Consider the following 21,812-nt stretch of genomic DNA (forward strand, 5'->3'; position numbering starts at 1 on the left):
ATTTAACTGAAAATAAATACAAACTTTAAAAATGTGTAGAATTACAATATGCCTATAATATATATATATACATACACACACACACAAAGATTGTGAACTATGAAAGCTTTTTACAGATAAATCTGTTCAGTGAAAACATTTTACACAGTTAAACACGGTAGGCACAGTAAGAAAACAAACGCAGAATGAAATCTGGTTAAGGATCCTTCGACTCATATGCAAATTAAGCTTACAAGCCACGCCCCCACCGTTAGGAGCAACACACTGAGGTAGTATCGTAACCTCAAGCAACACAGGCTTAATTATTTATACTCGACTTCAGTTAAGTGAAATATATTTATTTCATATGGAAAATGATTTACTTTGACCAAAAAAATGTTATGTATGAAGTCAAATAAAAAAATTTCCTCAGTGTAGGTGATATGAAATGCAAGTCAGTTGTGGTGAGCAATTTATCGGCGTTCAACAATGTACAGAATACATGTGAGAACAAAGGAGTAAAAAATGTATAAAATAAAATAAAATAAAATAAAAACATTACCAAAAGCTTCATAAATACAAGGGAAATTTTTTGGTTTGTTGTGGCTTACACAAACGTGTAAAAAAGCTTAAGGTTCTCCTGACACACAAATACAGACAGAAACAGAAGGCAGACTATTCTTTTTTTTAACCTGGTTAAGACTAGACGTGTGCATCCTGTAGAGGCCTGAGATCCTGTGGAACAAAGCAAAGAAGTCATGCAAGCAGGTCTTAACATTTTTTTGTGCACCTCCCTTCAGATTTCTGAGTATCTGTGCTGGAATAAACGAAGATCCACACCCAGAGGGCGAAAAAGAACACACAAATATGCAGACTAATCAATCACAGCATTTTCCATTTCTCTCTCTTTCCTTCTCTCTTTCTGTACGTATGTGTCTCTCTGTCTGTCTCTTTCTGTCAGTTTGTCTCTCTTTCTCTCTTTCTCTCTCTGTCTGTCAGTCTGTCTCTCTCTGTCTCTGCTTGTCGTCTGCCAATCTGTCTCTCTGTCTGTCTGTCTCTCCCTCTGTCTCTCTCTGTTGATCTGTCTGTCTCTCTCTCTCTGTTGATCTGTCTCTCTCTCTCTATCTCTCTGTCTGTCTGTGTCAGTCTCTTTCTCTTTCTCTCGATCAGCCTGTCTCTGGCTCTCTCTCTCTCTTGCGCGTGTGCGCGCTCTTTCCTTCCTTTGCAGACAATACATGCAACAAAGATAAAGTCGGTTCACCCTTAAAATAAATTTCCTTGTTGTTTCAGCAAAACTTTAAGTAAAACTTTTACGCTAATCAGCCCGGTCCAGCTTATGTACAAATATGAAAAACGAATCAATACGAATCTTTATCCGTCACTTAATCTTTTCCTTGGCTGGTGCGTCGCATTAAACAAACCCATTCACTGCACCTGAGAAGCGAACCAGATAAAGTTGTGTATTTGACTTCAAAGATTAATGTTGCTGGGTCTGATTAACTATCCGTGCGAGCTCGAGACTCGCCGAAGACATTTTCCAGCGCTGAGCCTCCAGGCCTTTTAAAGGCATCCAAGGAAGAAACAAGGGAAAGTGTTGAGATTTCCCTGCAGGATGCCAAAAGCCCTTCCCACTGTGAGTCAGAATGCTACAGTAGAAGTGAGTGCTCGCTGGCTCAGAGCCACATGGAAAGCACCTGAGATCTGGGGGTGGGAGGGGTGATTATTTATGAATGCTAGCGTAAAGTGAAACGATGGTGATAAGGACTACTTCGTTAAAGAGAAAAACCTCAGCGATAATATAATACACACCAAAACATCTCTCCAGAGAACAATTTCTTTCTCCCCCACAAGAAACACGACAGCTGAGCCGATCGACAAGTGAATCTGAAACCCTTGGTATGTCTTTTGATGTCTGGAAGCTCCGCCCCCTTCCCCATCTCCTCACATACACTTGAGTAATGGGCGGCATTACTCTCAGTGCAGGAAACATGCGGGAAGTTTTATTATATTGTGTATATATTGTATTTATTTATATATGTCTGACTTTGCTAACAATCAGCATGTACAGTAACAGAAACAATGGGGTGAAGAAACAGTTGTCTGAAAGGGCAAAGATTTTGAGCTAAAATAAGGATGAAACAGGCCTACAACAAACTGTCAGATATAAGACTTAATTAATTTAATAGTGTTAATGCTGGGGGGAGAAGGGGGAGGACATGACGAGACAGGGTTTCAGACATGACAAGACAGGAGATGGAACCTGACATGAACCTGACGGGAGACAGGAGAGGACATGATGAGACAAACATTAAGAGACATGATGATGATGATGGTTTAGGAGGGGACATGGCGATGATGGTACATAAGGGCACATGATGATGATGGTTTAGGAGGGGACATGGCAATGATGGTACATGAGGGCACATGATGATGATGGTTTAGGAGGGGACATGGCAATGATGGTACATGAGGGCACATGATGATGATGGTACAGGAGGCGACATGATGATGATGGTACATGAGGGCACATGATGATGATGGTACAGGAGGCGACATGATGATGATGATGGTACATGAGGAGACATGATGATTATACATGAGGAGACATGATGATTATAGTACAGGAGGGGACATGATGGTGATGGTACATGAGGGGACATGGCGATGATGGTACATGAGGGCACATGATGGTACATGAGGGGACATGATGATGATGATGATAATGATGATGGTACATGAGGAGACATGATGATTATAGTACAGGAGGGGACATGATGATGATGGTACATGAGGGGACATGGCGATGATGGTACATGAGGGGACATGATGATGATGGTACATGAGGGGACATCATGATGATGGTACAGGCAGGGACATGATGATGATGATGGTATATGAGGGGACATGATGATGATGGTACAGGAGGCGACATCATGATGATGGTACAGGCAGGGACATGATGATGATGATGGTATATGAGGGGACATGATGATGATGGTACAGGAGGCGACATCATGATGATGGTACAGGCAGGGACATGATGATGATGATGGTATATGAGGGGACATGATGGTACATGAGGAGACATGATGATGATGGTACAGGAGGAGACATGATGGTACAGGAGGGGACATGATGATGATGGTACCTGAGGGGACATCATAATGATGTTACAAGAGGCGACATGATGATGATGGTATATGAGGGGACATGATGAGACAAGACATGATGGGATAAGACTTGTCACAAGATGGGATGTCAGGGCAACAAGACAAAACACGAGACAATGGGACAAGATGCGAGACGATGGGACAGAGTGTGAGATGTTCGGGCAGGACATGTCCTGAGACGTGGGATGTCAAAACAAGACAAGGCATGATGGGACCAGACACAAAACGGGACACTTTCTTTAATCCATTCTGAATTATTTTAGTTTTATACAATTTTCATCCAAAATATTTTGAGAACTGAATCAGATCGATATCATGAAGCCAACATTAGGAATCGAATTGAATCGACTCATGACTGAAGTGATTCATCAGACCTGTACTCTACACATTCACCGTGGCCACCAGAACAGCACTGAGATGAGAAATTACCACAGAAAGAAGACTAGAGTGAAAAGGAGGAGTGGGGATGAGAAGTAAGTAAATATATTAAGAGAAGTGAAAGAAAAGAAGAAGAAGAGGTGGGAGATGGAGGGAATAAAGAAGACGGGTAAATGATTTGATCATGTGATAAACGTGTTAAACATCCCTCTTGCTGTAAGTGACCTCAGGCTTTGTGCCTTTATAATGTCAGGAAAATGTCAGAAACTGCCTACGGGATATTTTTCTCTAATGTTCTATTGAAATGATGACGCTTCTTTTCTTTTTTTATTTTACCTTGGGTAATAAAGGCTTCTTTGAATTCACTTCCTTTCTGTTTGCTGTCTGTTGTTTTTTATGAAAACTCTTTAAGCAAATTTATCACCCTGCTCCTCAGTGTGTACTCTGGCACGTGTGATTAGACGGTTATTGATATTATTTTAGCTATTATTATTGTAGCTCTCTAATCAGATGGCGCCTCTGAGGTCTCGTTTTGAGCTGTCGAGGGTCACTCTGGAGCGCGAGCGTGATTCCGCATCCATCCTTTTCCTCCTTACAGATCCTTCCTGTTGGAGTGACGTTACTTTTCCAGTCATTCCAGCTTTACTCCAACTCACGTTTTTCCTCTCGTGAGGCTTTCATCTTTTCCGCCTCCCGTTTTCACACCACGGGCAAAATTCAAAGGCAGTGATGATCTTTCGGAGCTGTGACTTATTCCCGAAAAACAAAAATTAATAACAATAATAATAATCATGCAAGATCATAAAACATTATCGCTAATATTTGCAATATTTGTGGGTCAAGAGTTGACAAAATGTGCGAATTATTTTATATTTTTTTATAAAATAAAATATTATTTTAAATCTCAGAGGCTGGATATTGCAACCCTCACGTAAGAGGGGGATGATGTAGGATCAGACACAACACAACACAACACAACACATTTTAAAAGTATTCTTCTTGATTTCTTCTAATTTTCCACATTTGTCCAGTCTTGTAAAACTAAATAAAATACAAATGCAAACACAAAATACAGGTTTGAAAATAATCATATTCGTTTATTGAAGTGAGACGGCTATACGACACCTAAATCATAAGTAATCTTAAATACTGCTTGTTTCCCATTCAAAAGCAACAGCTGCAACATCGGAGGGGCAAAAACGTTTTCTCGGCACTGTACAAAGACGTTCTAATGAACAGAGATAATGCCTTATTGATCTGGTTAGCTCAAGTAGCTCAGGCTCTGGGTCGTTGACTGGAAGATCGGGGTCCAGGCCCAAACACTGCCACCGTTGGGCCCTTCAGCAAGGCCCTTAACCCCACCAAGCTCCAAGGGTGCTGTATCATGGCTGACCCTGCGCTCTGACCCCAACCCCCAAGGATGGGATATGAGTCACACATGAGTCTAGTCCCTAGTCCCACATACACATGAGTCTAGTCCCTATGAGTTTGAGTTTACTGGATGGAAATGGAAATTTGATGGGAAGCGGCCACAGGAATGCGGCGGGTCAGTTTGCTTTTTTCATCGCAGCGAATCAGGTCCAAAAGTTAACAAGAAGTGCAACTTTCCAGAAAAGCACTGACAAGCTCTTGTTATTTCCCGACCAATCACTATGCAGCTTGGTGGCAAGCGGGTGAAAAAAAAACATGCAGGGGACAAAAAGTGACAAGAGAAAAATTTGAGCTATTTCAAGATCAACGTTTTGAGTGCTGCTTTCTAACAAGAGATAAGAAATATGTTTGTTTTGGGACGTTTGTTGGTAATGGAATTCACTCGCAAATCCAACTGGACAGAGATTCGGGTCTGAGCGCTGTCTGAAGATCATTTCTTAAAGCTCAGCCCTAAAAGCTCTCTCTATAGTTAGACAAAAATATATATGAATCACATTATTATTATTATTATTATTATTATTATTATTATTGAGACTAGTTAGCTGGTTCTAGCTAAGACCCTAGTAGTGGGGCTGGTTAAAGTGTACATGTAGCATCAGCTGCTTTTTTGTTGGTTTATATCAGTAAAGAAAATGCAATCAATAAATAAATAAATAAATAAATAAATCTGGATTTCATGGATGTTTTTTGTGATTTTTTTTGTGATTGTAGCCAAAATGCTTTATTGTGCAGCATTTTATTTATTTATTTATTTATTTATTTATTTATTTATTTATTTATTTATTTATTTACTATTTTTTAATTTCCGGTGCAACTTGAATTGTTATGCTTTTTTTTTTTGCCAGGAAACTGCGTGAACTGGTGAAATTAACAGCACAGGATTATTCTTTTAAGCTTCTACCAGCGAAGACACATATGTAATGACGTTCTATGAGAGCTCTACTCATGTTCCACACGTAAATGGAAGAAGGCTTCGGCTGAGTGCATGCTGTGATGATGTCACACGACACGTCTTGACCCGAACCTGCAGAAAATCTGTGGTCGTCCTGAAAACTGCAAGCTCCTCACAATATCCTCAGAGTTTGCTCGATTTTGCGTTCATTGCCGCGATCCCAGAATCCTGGAGGGACTGATTGTGTAATAATAAAGAGGAAGTGTTTTGGGAAGTAAACAAGCCTTTAGGAAATATCCTTCAGAACTGTTATTGATATGCAGCTAGATTGTAAAATCATATACAGAAAAGTTATTAGTTTGTATCTGAATCTAAAATTGAATCAACGTACAAACTGAACTGTACGATTTTTATTTAATAAAAAATAAAATATTTATAAAATTATTTAACAAAAAATGTAAATAATATTTAATTTAATAAAATATATTTAATAGAAATATTTTTATCCAATGGTAAATACAGACAACATTATTTCAAGACATTATACAGTTCTTTAAAATAAAGAAGAAATTATTTAACTTTTCACATTATTTAATTATTTAACACTTCCTTAGCTTTAGAGTCACACAATCCGACTCCTACGTGGAATATTAGATCATTCTAATTCCACATGTACTCCCCCCCCACTAAACAAACTGTAATTCTGTACAAATTGACCAGAGCGACTAAACCATTAGTGAGCACATGGACCCGGAATATGTGAGTAAAGATGAGTATTAAAATTTCCACATTTACAATGCAAACAGCAACGGCACTGTGCGTCATGGTGGAGAAGGAAGGGTGGGTTTTTTCTTCTTTTCTTTTGTGCTTATTTGGACTTCTTTGGTTTGTCGTTCGGAGTAAAACGAATCCCATCCTTTAGTGGTGTAAAAAAGTGTACAGATATTTTACACAAGCGGACCTATATTTTACTATAGATTTTTATATAACCTAAAAAATTGAAATAATAAAGTAAAAAGAAAAGAAGAAAGAAAAAAAAACAATTTGATGTTTTTTTGTGCATTTTCCCTTATTTATTTGTTTATTTATGTACTTATTTAAATTTTATTTATTTATAATTTATCTAATAATTTATTTATTTATTTTGTATTTATTTATTTACTTACTCACTTATTTATAACAAAATTAAATTGGAAAAATAATCTACTAGGAATGTTTCAAAAAAATAAAAATAAAAGCAACCAAGTGTGAAACTCCAGGCAGAATGAAATAAATAATTTCTATTCATGAAAGTCCAGCTGAATCTGGACTATGTTCTGACTCTTTGTGTACAATCTAATATAAACTTTCTTCTTAAGGATGAAACCTCTTTTCATTCTCAGCTCATATTTCAGCTAATCAAACATCTGCCTTTCCTCCCTCCTGTCTGAAGTCAGTGCGGCCCTTAATGCGGTTCTAATGAAAGATCGGCTCGCTCGCTGGCGAACGTCGTATCTTTTTTTTTTCTCTGAAATTGCAAGCCGCAAAAAGAAGAGCTGAGGGTTAGTGCGATGGCGGAAAGACGGCACAAGCCCGTGGTTGTAAACGATCCTGCGTTTTGTGGTTTCGTATATAAACAAGACCTGAGAGAATGTACTCAAACAAAAGCGTAGTATGACATAATATTTCAAGAGTGATGGACAGGAGAGAAGTTCATGACCTGGGAAAGAAAGAGTAGAGGATACGTGAACAAACAAAAGGTTGTGTGACAAGGAGTGTGCACTACACTGAAGGGGAAACGGAAAGTAACCAGAGCGCATCCTTTCTGCTGGCCTCTGGTCTCACTCTGTGGCAGTGTAGGTGTGTGTGTGTGGGGGTGTGTGTGTGTCGCACTCCTCCATGTCTGTCTTGTCCCATTTCCTTCTGAATCAAGGACTCTGTGACCTCACACATCCTCCCGGATCTCCACATACAGGAAGAGCGGAGTTAAACCCTCACCGTGACCAGCTCGCATTGGCTACTGTTCAAACTTCCACCAACTGCAACAGCTGACAAATATTTTGACAAAATACATCTTTTCACACTGGCCTTAAACCCGGATAGAGAGACGTTTCAGACGTGTAATATAGAAGCAGGGTTATGAAGAACAACTTTTCCCCCTGGGGTTATGAAACTCTGCTCTGAAGCAGGATCAGTAGTGTTTACAGTATTAACTCCACATCACGGTGAAACGATGCGCTGTTAGAATGTTACGGCTAGTTGCTTAGCAACGGACAACCGATCAGAAATTAAACTCCACGTCCCTTCATATCTCAATAACGACTCTGTAGCGCCAGGCGGCCAAACACTGAACATGACAGAAGGGTGTGTCGTAGAGAAGGGGAAATACATTATGTGACACTGAGAAATTAGCAGAAGTTGGGTATTAATGAAAGAACGGTTAAACAACTACGCAACAAACTTAAAAAGACTTTGAAAGCTGTAAAAGATAGCAATACCTGCTAGGGTGCAGAACAAACAGACCTGAACTATTCTTCTCACTGATGTGAAAGCGCGAGTCAAGACAAGCCGTTATTTAAAGTGATCACGTGTTGGATTTACTCACTCGTGCTTGTTGGTGCAGCAAATATGCAAATAAGAAGAAGATTAAGCCAAGGTTTAGTAATGTACAATTTGAAACATCAGATAATGAAAAGCCAAGGTTAACTGTTAAACTACAATACCTAAATTACTCAGCGTTTACGATCACACAAGGAACTATTTCACACGTGAAAAGCCCTAATGACTTTTCAAGACAATTTTCATGCTGAGTTTGTTAAGTTGAGTATTTAATCTACAACTTAAAGCTTTAACCATACTCCAACAACCCTCCACGTTTACTTCATCCACCACAAGTTTAGAGAGAACCAGTCAAAAGTTTAGACACACCGTCTCCTTCAGTATTACTTTCACCTTTGTACATTAATACTGAAGGCATCCAAATTATGAAAGAACACATCAGAGCATTCTCTCATCAGATTCATGAGGTATTCACCTGGAATGGTTTTCAATTCACAGCTGTGTCTGGTCAAGTGTTTATTTCTGACATTTTTTGCCTTCTTAATGTGCTTTAGACCATCAATCCTTGTGTGGAGGAATGGGGGGTACTCATTAGTCAGTAGCCCTGTTAGTGCTACTACAACTACAATTATTAAGTTATCTTTATTTGTCACATATACATTACTGCACAGTGAAGTTCTTTCTTTGCAATGGAGTCAGAGCACAGAATTCAGCCATGATGTAGCACCCCTGGAGCAGGGTGGGTTGGGAGCCTTGTTCCAGGGCCCAATGTTGGCAGCTTGACGGTGCTGGGGCTTGAACCCTGATCTTCTGCTCAAAGAACCAGAGCCTTAACCACTTGAGCTACCACCGCCTCATTATGGCAAGAGACGCTCAGTTAAATAAAGAGAAGGTCAGTCGATCCTAAAAATCTTAAGAACTTTGAACGTATCACCAAGTGCAGCCACAGAAGCCGACAATTCCAGCACCTCAGATTACAGACTACATGGACACCAGAGACAGGAGTATTCATGTATACGATGGCCAGATGCTTTGTTTACAGTTTGTTTTGTATTGTCTGTTTGCACTGTCTTTTTGTCTTGCACTGTTTGCACTAGGTTGCACACGAGGCACTTTATATACTTTTTTGTCACTATCTCTGTTTTATTTATGCAGCACCAGGATCCTGGAGGAACGTTGTTTCATTACACTGAGCACTGCGTCAGCTATATATGGTTGAAATGACAATAAAAGCTTCTTGACTTGACTTACAGCCCACATAAAGGCTTCGCGAGTTCAAGTGGCAGACATATTTCAACATCCACTGTTCAGCTGGAGACTGCGTGAGTCGGGCCTTCATGGTCGAACCGCGGCAAAGAAACCGTAACTTCAGAAAAACAAGTAGAAAAGCCTTGCTCGGGCCAAGAGAAAACACAAAGAATGGACATTAGATCGGTGGAAAAGTGTCCTTTGGTCTGATTTTTAGCTATTTGGATGCGTCTTAGATGTAGAGAGACTGAACGGACGGTTCCTGAATGTGTGATGGCTTTCCTGGTGACATAACCACCGTGCTTAGTGGGGCCATCATTTATTTTCCACCAAGAGAGTGACCTCAAACATATCTCTTGGTTACGTAAGAACTATTGGTCCAAGAAGGAAGAGTAATGGAGCTCTTCATCAGATGACCTGGTCTCCACAATCACAAGATCTAAATCCAAATGAGCTGGTTTGGGATGGGTTGGACCGGAGAGTGAAGGAAAAGCAGCCAAGAAGTACTTAACACCACTTTATGAGGCTGACTGAGAGAATGCCAAGAGTGTGTAAAGCTGTCAAAGCAAAAGGTGGCTACTTTGAAGAATCGAAAATATACAACATCCGAGTTATTTAACATGTTTTTGTTGACTACAAAATTCTGTATTTGTTCTTGTCATCAGGATTAATATACAATAAGGGGGCAGTGGTGGTTCATGTGGTTAAGGTGGGTTGAGGATCACGATTCAAGCCCCAGCACCACCAAGCTCCACAGCTGGGCAATAGAGCAAGGCCCTTAACCCTGTATCATAGCTGACCCTGCGCTAAGAACCCAATCTCCTCATCTGGGATACGCCAAGAAAAGAATTCCACTGTGCTGTAAATGTATGCATGGTGATATTAAGGTTTCTTACCATCAGTTCTTATTAAAAAAAACACTGGATAATAAGGTGTGTCCAAGCATTTGACTGCTAGTGTAAATCTAACCCAACTAATCTAATCTAAGCATATGATTACTACACTCTTATGCATACATGAGCTCAAAGACGCCAGTGATTGGATAGTGTGACTGATATGGGAAAGGGTTTGCCACCCTTCCAACCCCCAGGGTGTGGCCAATTGTCCAGATTCTGTAACATAGCTGTGAGGATTTGTGAGCTACAATGATGGGATGGTGAGAAGGTCTGGGGTGCAGTCAGTGTTCCAGTTCATCCCAAAGATGTTCAGTAGGGTTGAGGTCAAGGTTTTATCCAGACTTCAAGCTTTTACTCTAACCAAAAGCTTGTGTTTTGTGCACAGGGGCATCTTCATGTAACTACAGCATGCAACTTTGTGGCAACGGTTTGGGGAAGAACCACAAATGGGTTGTAAAGGTCAAACACCCACAAACCTTTGGTGAAAGATTTGAAATCTTACACACTGGAGCTATAACTACAACTACAACACAACTGTTTATCACAGAGCAGAAAACTGATCTGGAACTTGTCAGCTAGACAAACAAAATGACTTTGCATCTTCACCTGCATCTTGCAGCTTCCTGGGTTATCAGTATTGCACTGACCAAATGTTGCAAGCACAAGGTCGCAGTGCAAACATTGTCCTCACACCACCTCTCTCTCTCTCTCTCTCTCTCTCTCTCTCTCTCTTTCTGTCTCTCTCTCTTCTCAACACTGCTGGAGGGTTGATAGATGGGTGTGGTGTCTGAGTATTTGCTTATAACAGAGTCAAAACATAAGGCTACTAACCGTGACTGGTCAAACATTTGGATAAAGTTGAGTTTTTGGGACAGATTTTCATTACTTAGAGAAATGTAGAGGTGTGCTGGAACACAATTTATACTGTATGAGGATAAAGCAATGTCAGCTTTGTTAACATTTGTGTATAATAATGTCAAGAGGTTGCAGAAGTTTCAGAAGTAGGAAGACATCATTTTCAACTTCTGTGTGTTTGATGGCTCATTTATAAGCAGCAATCTAGCTAATCCAGCTAGCATATAGTCAGTGTTACTGGTTGAACATATAAGCATGTCTATATGTTGCCTGATCTAAATCAATCACTTCCATAGACACTAAATAGAAAGATGTGCTACTCTTTTGACTGTTGATGCTGTGAGTAGCCATGTTGATTCGACGTCACTTGTTGAACTCTTGGGCATGAGGAGACCTTCCTGACTTTCTGTATAGGTGTTTTCTTTGTTTGTTTGTTTTTTGCCTAGTCAGGGGTTGAGAAATCTAGAGCACATGATTGAGAGTCCCGAGGAAGGAAGCTGAGAATTCCAACCTACGTGTTTGGGGAGTTGCACGAGTCACTGAGAGACACTGGAGTAAGGAGTTAGATCTGGTAATTAATTAATTAATAAATAAATAAATAAATAAATAAATAAATAAATAAATAAATAAATAAAAAAAAGAAGTATTTTGCAAATTGTTAATGGTAACGATCAGGGAAAAAAATAATTAATTTAAAAAATATAAGGTAAATGGTAATAAACATTTTGAAAATGTTATGATTGTTATGTTATGTTATGATACCATATGATTGAGAGTCCCGAGGGAGGAATTTGAGAATTCCAACCTACGTGTTTGGGAAGTCGCACAGGTCACTGGAGTAAGGAATTAGTTCAGCTAATTAATTAATTAATTAATAATCAGGGGGAAAAAATAATAAATTTTAAAAATATCTAATTTCTTTTAAAAGGAAATGGAAATAAATATTTTAAAAATGTTAGAAATATGGATCAGAAAAAAATAAAATCAAGCAAAATAAAAAAAAGTAAATGGTAATAAATATTAAGAAAATGTTAATGTTGTGGTATAACAGTCGTAACGTATACTGTGACTAACCATGAGACTGTGACACCATAACAATAGTTGTGAAAGTTTGGTTTGTTGCAAAACAATTCCCAGATAAAAGCATAAATGTCTTTAGCGATCATAAACTGTTGATGAATTTAAACTGAACATTTGTTAAACTGTTTACATTACGTTTACTTAAGAAATCCACTTGTGAATAACGCTGTGTCCGCTGAAATTTCTCCTTGACTTCTTGAACTGAATTCTGCTGCAGTTAGAATACAGGGAGTTGTAGAGCTCAGCAGTCCTTATCTGTCCTCTTTATCAAGCCTCAGCAGATTCGGAGCAAATTTGCAGCAAGCAGCAGGGATGTGATCCAGCCTGAGAGAGGGCAGGCAGTACAGAGCTGGTTGAACTTCAACTAAACACCTCGTACTGCTAACTAACCGAGCTGCATGGTCAGCAAACAGAGGATGGGAACCAGGGAAGACAGACAGAGCGACTAGATCGGCCTTGTCATGACAGAATACAGTGGAACCTCAGCATACAAATGCCCTCCCTTACAAATTTTGCAAACAAATTGAATGCAGAATGCTGGCTAAGTTGCACGCATGTCCGGGAGCCATTCAAAACTTGTTTGCATCATTGGAAAGCCAAGCGAATCCAACCGAAGAGAGTTTACAAACTTTTTTTCAGTCAGCGAAAGCTGTTTCACGAGTTAACCCACGATACCAACGTGGCCTTCAGCATGCATTCAAAAGCTAGGTGATATTTCTGGGTTTTTTTGTTGACAGATTGGTGGCGTGGGCGGTCTGTTCTATTTTTAGCCCAAGCTTGGTGGCACGACTTCCTGTGAGGACCCTTGACATGGAATGCTTGGCTTGGCAGTTCTTTGTAAGCAGCCATACAGTTTACATACGCTTCATATTGGGAATATTGGTCATATTATCTGCATTTACATTATTTCTTATGGGAAAATTTGTTTCACAATACAAAGAACTCGCCTCTAAAACAAATTAAAATTGTATGCCTAGATTCCACTGTATAGAGACTTCCAGGAGAACACGCCGTCACTGGAGCCAGCCTGGTCTCTATAACATAATCCAGCTAGTCACGATATCCAGCACTTGATAAAAAATTTATTCTACTGCTACATTTGCATAGCACGAGCTTGTCTCATTTGTGCATCAACACAAGCTGTATACTGTCCTCGGTCCTCATTATGGCTTTAAAAGCATACTAAGACTTATCTGATGAAACCTGGAGAAATTAATAGTCCCGGAGTCCGAAGAGGAGCAGGTTTAGATTCTTATTCCACCTGTTGCATCATACAGTTAGGATTTTACAAGTCGGAATAATTAGCATGCACGATGGATAACGTTTTCAGAATTAAGCAAGAAAGCAAAGCAAGTATGAGGGAACCCTGATGGCCTGATTTTTTTTTTTGTGATGCAGCACAAAATGAGGCGACAAAATGACAGAAGCCATGATTGCTGAACACAAACAATTCGATTCGGTTCTATGAAAGTGCTAGACGACTAGCATAGCACAGTCTGTGACACAAACCCCATCACTTGTGTCATTGTGTTTTCATTTTCTAGTCCTGTCATTGGCTTGTTACCCTACCGTGTTCACCTGTATCGTGTTTCATTCATTCATTTCATTTATTTATACCCCATTTTGTCTTGAAGTCTTATCATGCGTTTACTGATCCTTTAAGCTTTCAGCCATGTTTCCGGGTCTTATCTTGTCTTTCCTGTTTTTACGTTATCTTGTTTAACACTGCCATTTTGAGCCCAGCTACAGATTCGGATTCGTGTGTTCCCCAAAACAAAGCACACGTTGCGTTTACAAACTTGTCCTACCTTCACTAACCTCAGGTATTTTTCCCCCCCTTTCATTTTCACTCACACAGCTCAGATCGTGCCAAAATTTTTGCTTTGTTTTTTTGTTCTCATCTAAAACTGTGCACAGGATTTTATTTTACTATGTATAGTTCAGGCTGGGTTTTTGGATATGATCCCATATGAAAGAAAAACATTGAAAATACACCTACTATATAAGAGTCCTCTCAGTATAGCTGTGGGTGGCAAGGGCAATATCTCTCAATACCCCACGATTAGACTTTAATTAAACAGATGTATCTGTAGAAATCTGCAGATCTGTAGCAGGACTGTATAAACTCCACCGTCGCTCTTGTTCATCTACTAAATCACAGGCTTTGTTTTTGTTTTGTTTTTTTCATTAAAGAAGAGAACACAATCTGGACAAGTTTTATGAATATGAGGACTCTTGGGCAGCATTACAATCTTCTGACTACTAAATCACGCCTAATACTAAGCTTAATATCAGGGCTGGGAGAGTTATATCTTATGATGGTGCAATATTTCTGCTGGGGGAATCGATGCTGATACACTTTATGAAGATATTACAACATATCTAACACTTTTTTATGTACAGACCCAGAAATCAGCTGATTAGACAGGGTTTGTTGTTGTTGTTGTTTGTAACAAAAAAAATTTTTAAATAAGAAATGTATATTGTTTAGAATATAGAAAATTATAAAATAGTAGATTTATTTCTTTATTTAATTATTTTTTAATAATTATTTTATAATTAGAATTATTTTATTATAATTTTAATTCATTCATTTAACGGATGTCCTCATCTACCTTTCTATCTATCTATCTATGGATGGATGAATAGACAGATGGATGGATGGATGGATGGACAGATAGATCGATATATTTATAGACAGATAAATAGACAGATAGATTGACAGACAGACAGACAGACAGACAGACAGACAGACAGACAGATAGATAGATAGATAGATAGATAGATAGATAGATAGATAGATAGATAGATAGATAGATAGATAGATAGATAGATAGATAGATAGATAGATAGATAGATAGATAGATAGTGACTGCTGGTAATTTCTTGTCAACATCTCTAAACTAATCTTGATTCCCCTGAACAGCTTCATGGACTTGGATCATCAGGACTTTGAAGCCTGGAATGTATGGAATGTTGATGTTTACCATCTCAACCTGCGTGTTACTTAAAGTTTAGCGCTTACTCTACTGACCACTAACACTGAAGATAAATCCTGAATCCTGAATTCTATCCCTAGGTTACAGCAGGTGAGTTCAGTAGAAAACGGAAAAACAGTGAAAAATATGTGTAAGAAGTAGGACAGGACGAAGGATTGAAAAACTTTGGGTGTGTCTCGATCACATCCCTGTAGTCCCTGTAGTCAGGGCCTTCAATACACTGGAATTTTCCATTTAACAATCACACAATAACCAAGAACCATGCATACTCACTGGAAATGACATCATAAGAAAAAAGAGGCGTACAAATCTAAGTAGCTAGTTCTCATCGTTGCAGCTCTCACCTAACATACGTCATCGATTTCTAACTTTACACAGAAATTGAGTCATCATTAACCCAACATGTAGAGATTAAGGAACTTGGATCTACTGAGTCAAAATCTAATGAGCTAGAAAGCTGACTGAGACGTAGTAATCACCGAAAACAACGCTAGCTTGAGTCATTTCCAAACGGATCCGGTGCTTAGTGGAACGTCAGCCGTGATTATTAATACGATTAGCCGAGTGGTTTGTTTAATAACGTCTCACGCCATCGTTAATGATGTCCAGACGACATCTGTACAGCTGTACCTCACACCCGAAGCAAACATGTCAGCCGCGGATAAAACGCAGTGTGTCTCAGAGACGCAAACATCCTGAAGTCATGGATCAAAGTAAAACGATTAGCCCGGTTGTCACTTCTTCAGTACGGGTTTTGTATGTTTGCCTCTTAACTCAGGAAGCGTCGTGGTTACACGCACATGCACCACATCGCTGTAGGAATCAGGAAGCATGACAGAGCGCAGAGAGTCGTCTACGGTCACCTGTTTTACAGTTAAGAGTGAAAGAGGTCACAATATGATCAGTATGACATAAGCAACATGCAGTATGCAGACCATAACGTACACTGGAAATATCTTAATCGTGTGAATTATCCTGAAGCAGAAGACGAAGAAGAAGAAGACAAGAAAGAAGACGACGATGACTTTGTTGATGAAACTAAACCGTACTTTAAACATATCCTATTACCCAGACCAGACGTTCTGCTCTTCTTCACTCAAATATGCATTTTATTTCCCTAAAACACAGTAAATCCCTTTGTATTAGACATAAACATGCCAGAGAAATCCTCAGCAGGTCGAAACCACCAAAACACATTTTCAGCTTCACACACACACACTCCTCTAAACACTCCACAATGCTCCAACACGACCCAAAAAAGGCCTGAAATCCCAAAGCCACGCAAGTCATTTAGCTTATATTTTTAGCCCAGCTGCTGCGCTGCACTTTTCCACTGCAGTATTCCTGAATAACAGCGAAAGCCTTTATGACGGAAAAAGGTCATCCGGTCAGGACCTTCACCTGTTTCAGAGCTTACACTTTAATCCATTAACATTCGTAACCCGACACCTTCCAGTCAACGCCTTTGTGTGAACTAATAACTCGACATGTACGTGTGTTGACAAGAAAACCTGGAGTGATGCCACGGGGAAAAAAAAAACCTTTTTGACCGCAGATATCTTTATGTTATATAGCAGCGCTTACTGGATACATGGAGTGGACTTTGGGATTCGGTTTCCTGCTTGAAAATGGTCCAAATTGCGTTGTGTTACAAGTCAAGCATCACACACGTCACAACGTGTGACTGCATGGACGTGGTGTTCAGCCGGAACCTCAGAGGAGTGGGCAATATGATAAAGAATTCATATCACAATAAAACTCAAGAAAACAATATTTCGTTGCCTGAAAAACTATGTATTGAAATGTTAAAGGGGCCTATAGCTCTTCAGACACCCCCCTCCTCCCTCCCCCCTCTAGGAAGGTCAGACCATAACCTGATTTATCTTCTTCCAGAATACACACCCCTGGTTAAGCGGCAACAGACTGATGTCAGAAAGGTGAAATGGTCCGATGAAGCCGACGCTGCCCTGAACGAGTACTTAGAGGCTACGAACTGGGAGGTACTCTGTGAGCCACATAATGAAGACATGCGACAAACTGACAGACTGCATCACGGAATTTCTGTGTTGATATCTGCATGCCCCTAAAAACCAACAAACCCGAAGACATTAAAGCCGCGCTAAATGATAAAAAGAGGGCTGTTAGACGGGTCTGGAGACGGAGAGGATGTCAAAAGGACTCAAAGACTGCTGTCTGTCAATATAAGGAAGGGGAAAGGAGGTGTACAGGAGGAAGCTGGAAAAAAAGAGTCTGCAGCATAATAACATGAGGGAGGTGTGGGAGAGGACAATGAGGACAATCACTGGCTACAGGACCAGCAGCCAGGTGACGGAGGGTAATACGGATTATGCAAATGAGCTTAATCGATTCTTTGATAGATTTGATGTCAAGCCTCAGAAGCAACCCATCTTCGGCTCTACTATATGCTCATGCTCATCCCCCTCAGGTAGTGGCCACTATTCTAGATTCCTCTGGAACCATCACCATCTCAGTGGATCGAGCGAGAAGGGAACTGAGCAGGCGTCACCCCTCAAAGGCTGCGGGCCCAGATTGGAATTAGCCCGAGAAGCCTGTGCTTTGCAACTTTGTGGAGTACTCCATAACATATTCAACCAAAGTCTGCATCTAAGGGAGGGTTCCGGTTCTATAGAAAACATCATTCCTAGTACCAGTACCAAAGGTAGCACAGCCCTGTCCGTAATGATTAAAGGCCAGTAGCACTGACCTCTCATTTAATGAAAGCTTTTGAGAGACTGATCGTCAGTTCAATTCAACCCCTCATCAAACCCTTCCTTGATCCCCTACTAGCCTCAACTCGGAGTGGACGATGCCATTATCCATCTGCTTCACCGCACCTACACCCACCTAGAGAAACCAGGGAGTTCTGTGAGGTGTATTTTTTCAACTTCTCGTGTGCTTTTAAAACCATCAGGCCCATCCTACTGGGAGAGAAGATGAAGACTACACTCATCTGGTCTCCTGGATCATGACTACCTCACCAGATGTCCCCGGTATGTCCGAATACAGAACTGTGTGTCCGGCACCGTGATCTGCAGCACTGGTGCTCCTCAGGAAACAATTCTTTCTTCCTCTTCACCATGTATACATCAGATTTCAGGCACAACTTGGAATCCTGCCACCTTCAGAAATTCTCTGATGACTCTGTGGTTTTAATACGTAATAACTTAAAGATTTTAACACTGAACAGGTTTGTCAAAACAAAAACAAAAAGGAAAAAAAAAGAGAAATGTTGTCTTGCTTACAAACAACCATAAAATGTGGAGTTAAATATATATATATATATTTTTTTTAATAATTTAAAAAATTATTGTTTTTAAGGTCTATTAAAATACACAAAATATATTTTATATTTATATGTTACAAAAAAAAGTATTGTAAAATAAATAAATAAATCTCAATTTAAAAATAAATAAATAAACAAAATATTCAATCAGGTTGGAATTGAGATCTAAAAATCTCTCTCATCTAGAGATCATGATATTGTATTTATATCATAATATGGCCCAGCCCTGCAGAAGAATGATATCTGAGATCGATCTTACATCATCTCCAGGATAAGGAACGGCTTCACCGCAGAGCCAAAAACAGGAACAAAGATCACATAAAGAAACTCTAGACTGATATCGGACTGAGCTAAGCAGGTAACGACTGGGGTTTCGGATTCAGCCTTCTGGAGATTCAGGACCAGAAATGATCCATTTTATCCAAAACTACAGCTTATATGGTTAAACATGTGGGGGAACTGGGAACGTTATCAAACACTCATGATCCAGTTCCCATAAAAGTCCAATACAGTACATTAACGGGTTGTACACTCCCTAGTGTACTCCATAAGAAGGCATTTGGGACCCAGCCTTGGTGGAACAACAAAGCTTAATAATTTCCTTTTTAGATATTCCACATATGATATTTACAGGATAACGAGGAATAAACTGGTTTGTTTAAAGTTAGTACACTTGTTTAAAGGGGATTACTGCAATTGGGATTTGTCCGAGTCGGAAAATCAATTGATTAACACTGCATATCTCGCTCAGCTGCCTGGTTTTCTGATGGGCGTGTCTGTTTGCAACACAGGATGTGGCTGAACCTTGTGCATTTCGAATACCTCACCTTGTTACTCATGAGCTTTGGACAAAATCCCAAATATTCCCTATAATCATAATGCTGCCTGGCCTGTACACGACCCAGTGCAACAACAATACATTTAGGGCTCATCCTTGTTAAACCATACCTTAAAGCCTGGACCTTGACCTCGCACATATGATCTATAAACACCTAAGAAGGAATATAAACAGTATATTGTGCTATAACCTTTATAGCGCTTGCCTACAGAAAACTGGCAAGGGGAAAACTCCCCGAGACTTCATGAGGAATCGGAGTGCTGAGTGACGCTACGGGGAAAAGTGTTTAGAATAAGAGACGTGGAATAAAATCTGGGCAGGATTATTACAGCAGTTTTTACGTAGAACTCTACAGCATCCGAGGGTTACATAAGTTGCCAGGTTGGTGGATTTTAAGCCATGTTGTGTGGTGGGTCTATAGATAAAGATAAATAAATAATAATAATAATAATAATAATAATAATAATAATAATAATAATAATAATAATAAATACTCTGAATCAATTTCTGTATAAATTATTGGTTATAGATTATAGTAAAAAAATATGAAAGTGTACATGCAGACGGAGCACATGATATGATCTCCAAAACTGTTTCTGCCGGAAGATATATTTAGAAATAAAGAAGAGGGATTATGAGTAACTATTAAGTGATGAAAAAAGGCACCACAAAGCGAAGTTTTTTTCTAAATAAAAGTCTGAATGTTTTCATCCTATTTCTAAAGCTCTCACTCTTTGCTAAAGCATCGCCAAGTTGTTACCATGGAAACATCCCCACTCCCTTAAACTTAACTGGGAACTGACTGGTCAGGATCATTGGAGAGTCGGTGATGATAGAGCTACAGAAAAAAAAACTAGAACTTATAAACATAGTGAGACAGCTTGACTGATCCCGAAGGAAAAATCTAGAAAAAGTAAAGTCTATGAAGTGACCGGAGGTCAGGATTCTGGACCCAGGTCTCTGGAGGTGTACATTACATCCATGCCAGCTAATATTCTCATACCTCAAGTCGTTATTAAATGAAAAACCATCCATGAAAAAAAAAAAAGGAAATTAATCAGGAAAGAAAGAAAAAACAAGACAATAACTTGTAAACCCAAGACCTTTCAAACAGGTTATTGACTTTTACCAGACATGGCAACCCTACCCAGGTGAGATTACCACTTTAGGTGAGACCATTCACAAGAGAAGATTGAAAGAAAGTTGTTTTTGGAGTGAAAATCTTTAAATAAACATTGACAGTGAAGACATTTCGGTTGTGAAAGCTATCTAGAAGGATCCATATTGATCATGAGAAAGCGTCTCCGGTGTTTATTTCCGATATTAATGTTTATATATATATATATTATGGAACTAGAGAAAGCATGGAGAAATAAAAGTTCACAAGACTTACGTTTTGTGGCGTTGATGAGATTTTTCCCGTCTTTATACAGCTCTTTAATAAACCTGTTGGTTTTGTCCAGCTCTGCTTCATGAGCTTTAATTTTGTCCCTGAAAGCTGGACTGTCCAGGTAACACTCACTGAACTCCAACGGGTGCAAGCCCATTTCTTTTTTTTCTCTCTCTTCTCTTTTCCCTTATTAATAAATGATTATTTGCTTCTATGCGTCTATAAACAAAGTTAACCGGCTACAAAAACAACCCCAAAAAATATCCAGATGTTTAACGCTACATTCGCTTTATTTTGCGTCCACCTAAAGTCCACTTTTCCACCAAATGTCCACTGGCTATTTCTGGAGGAAATCACTCGAGACTTTCCTTTAAATAATATAAGTTATATAAAGTGTTTCTTTACACACAAAAAAACAACTAATCCGCGTAGAGTGTTGATTATTCGCCTTATAGCCTACAATAAAAATTTCTAGAAGAAATAAAGAAAGTTAAGGTGTCCAGTTGAAGGTCCACGTCGCCCAACCATTTGCAATGACAGAACGAGCAGCTCCAGGCTCCTCCCACTGCACGCGCGGACTTTCTTTCTTTCTTTTTTTTTCGTTTTGAGTTGTTAGAAGGGAGGGGGGAAAGGAGGAGCTTGTGTAACGTGATGACGTCATATCTACCGAGCGGAAGGGCAGACGCAGAGTCATAGCAACGAGTTCTTTCGTCCGCCATATTGGAAAGGAATAAAATAGATAATATATATATATATATATATATATATATATATATATATATATATATATGTGTGTGTGTGTGTGTGTGTGTGT

The 21,812-nt window shown here is 39.4% G+C and overlaps 1 protein-coding gene across 3 annotated transcripts in view; it reads right to left on the reverse strand.

Moving 5' to 3' along the window:
* arhgap10 (Rho GTPase activating protein 10) overlaps positions 1-21,573 on the reverse strand; it is a 94,046-nt gene extending 72,473 nt beyond the window's left edge. For 2 of the 3 annotated variants that reach the window (XM_058385693.1, XM_058385692.1), the window contains exon 1: positions 21,002-21,572. In XM_058385693.1, coding sequence (XP_058241676.1) covers positions 21,002-21,155 — 154 coding nt within the window. In that variant the 5' untranslated portion in view covers positions 21,156-21,572. Of the gene's footprint in view, positions 1-21,001 lie in introns of all 3 variants that reach the window. The other variant, XM_058385694.1, reaches the window with a different exon arrangement.
* Positions 21,574-21,812: the final 239 nt, after the last annotated feature.

Source organism: Hemibagrus wyckioides, linkage group LG03 (genome assembly GCF_019097595.1).
Source record: "Hemibagrus wyckioides isolate EC202008001 linkage group LG03, SWU_Hwy_1.0, whole genome shotgun sequence".
Taxonomy (NCBI): Eukaryota; Metazoa; Chordata; class Actinopteri; order Siluriformes; family Bagridae; genus Hemibagrus; species Hemibagrus wyckioides.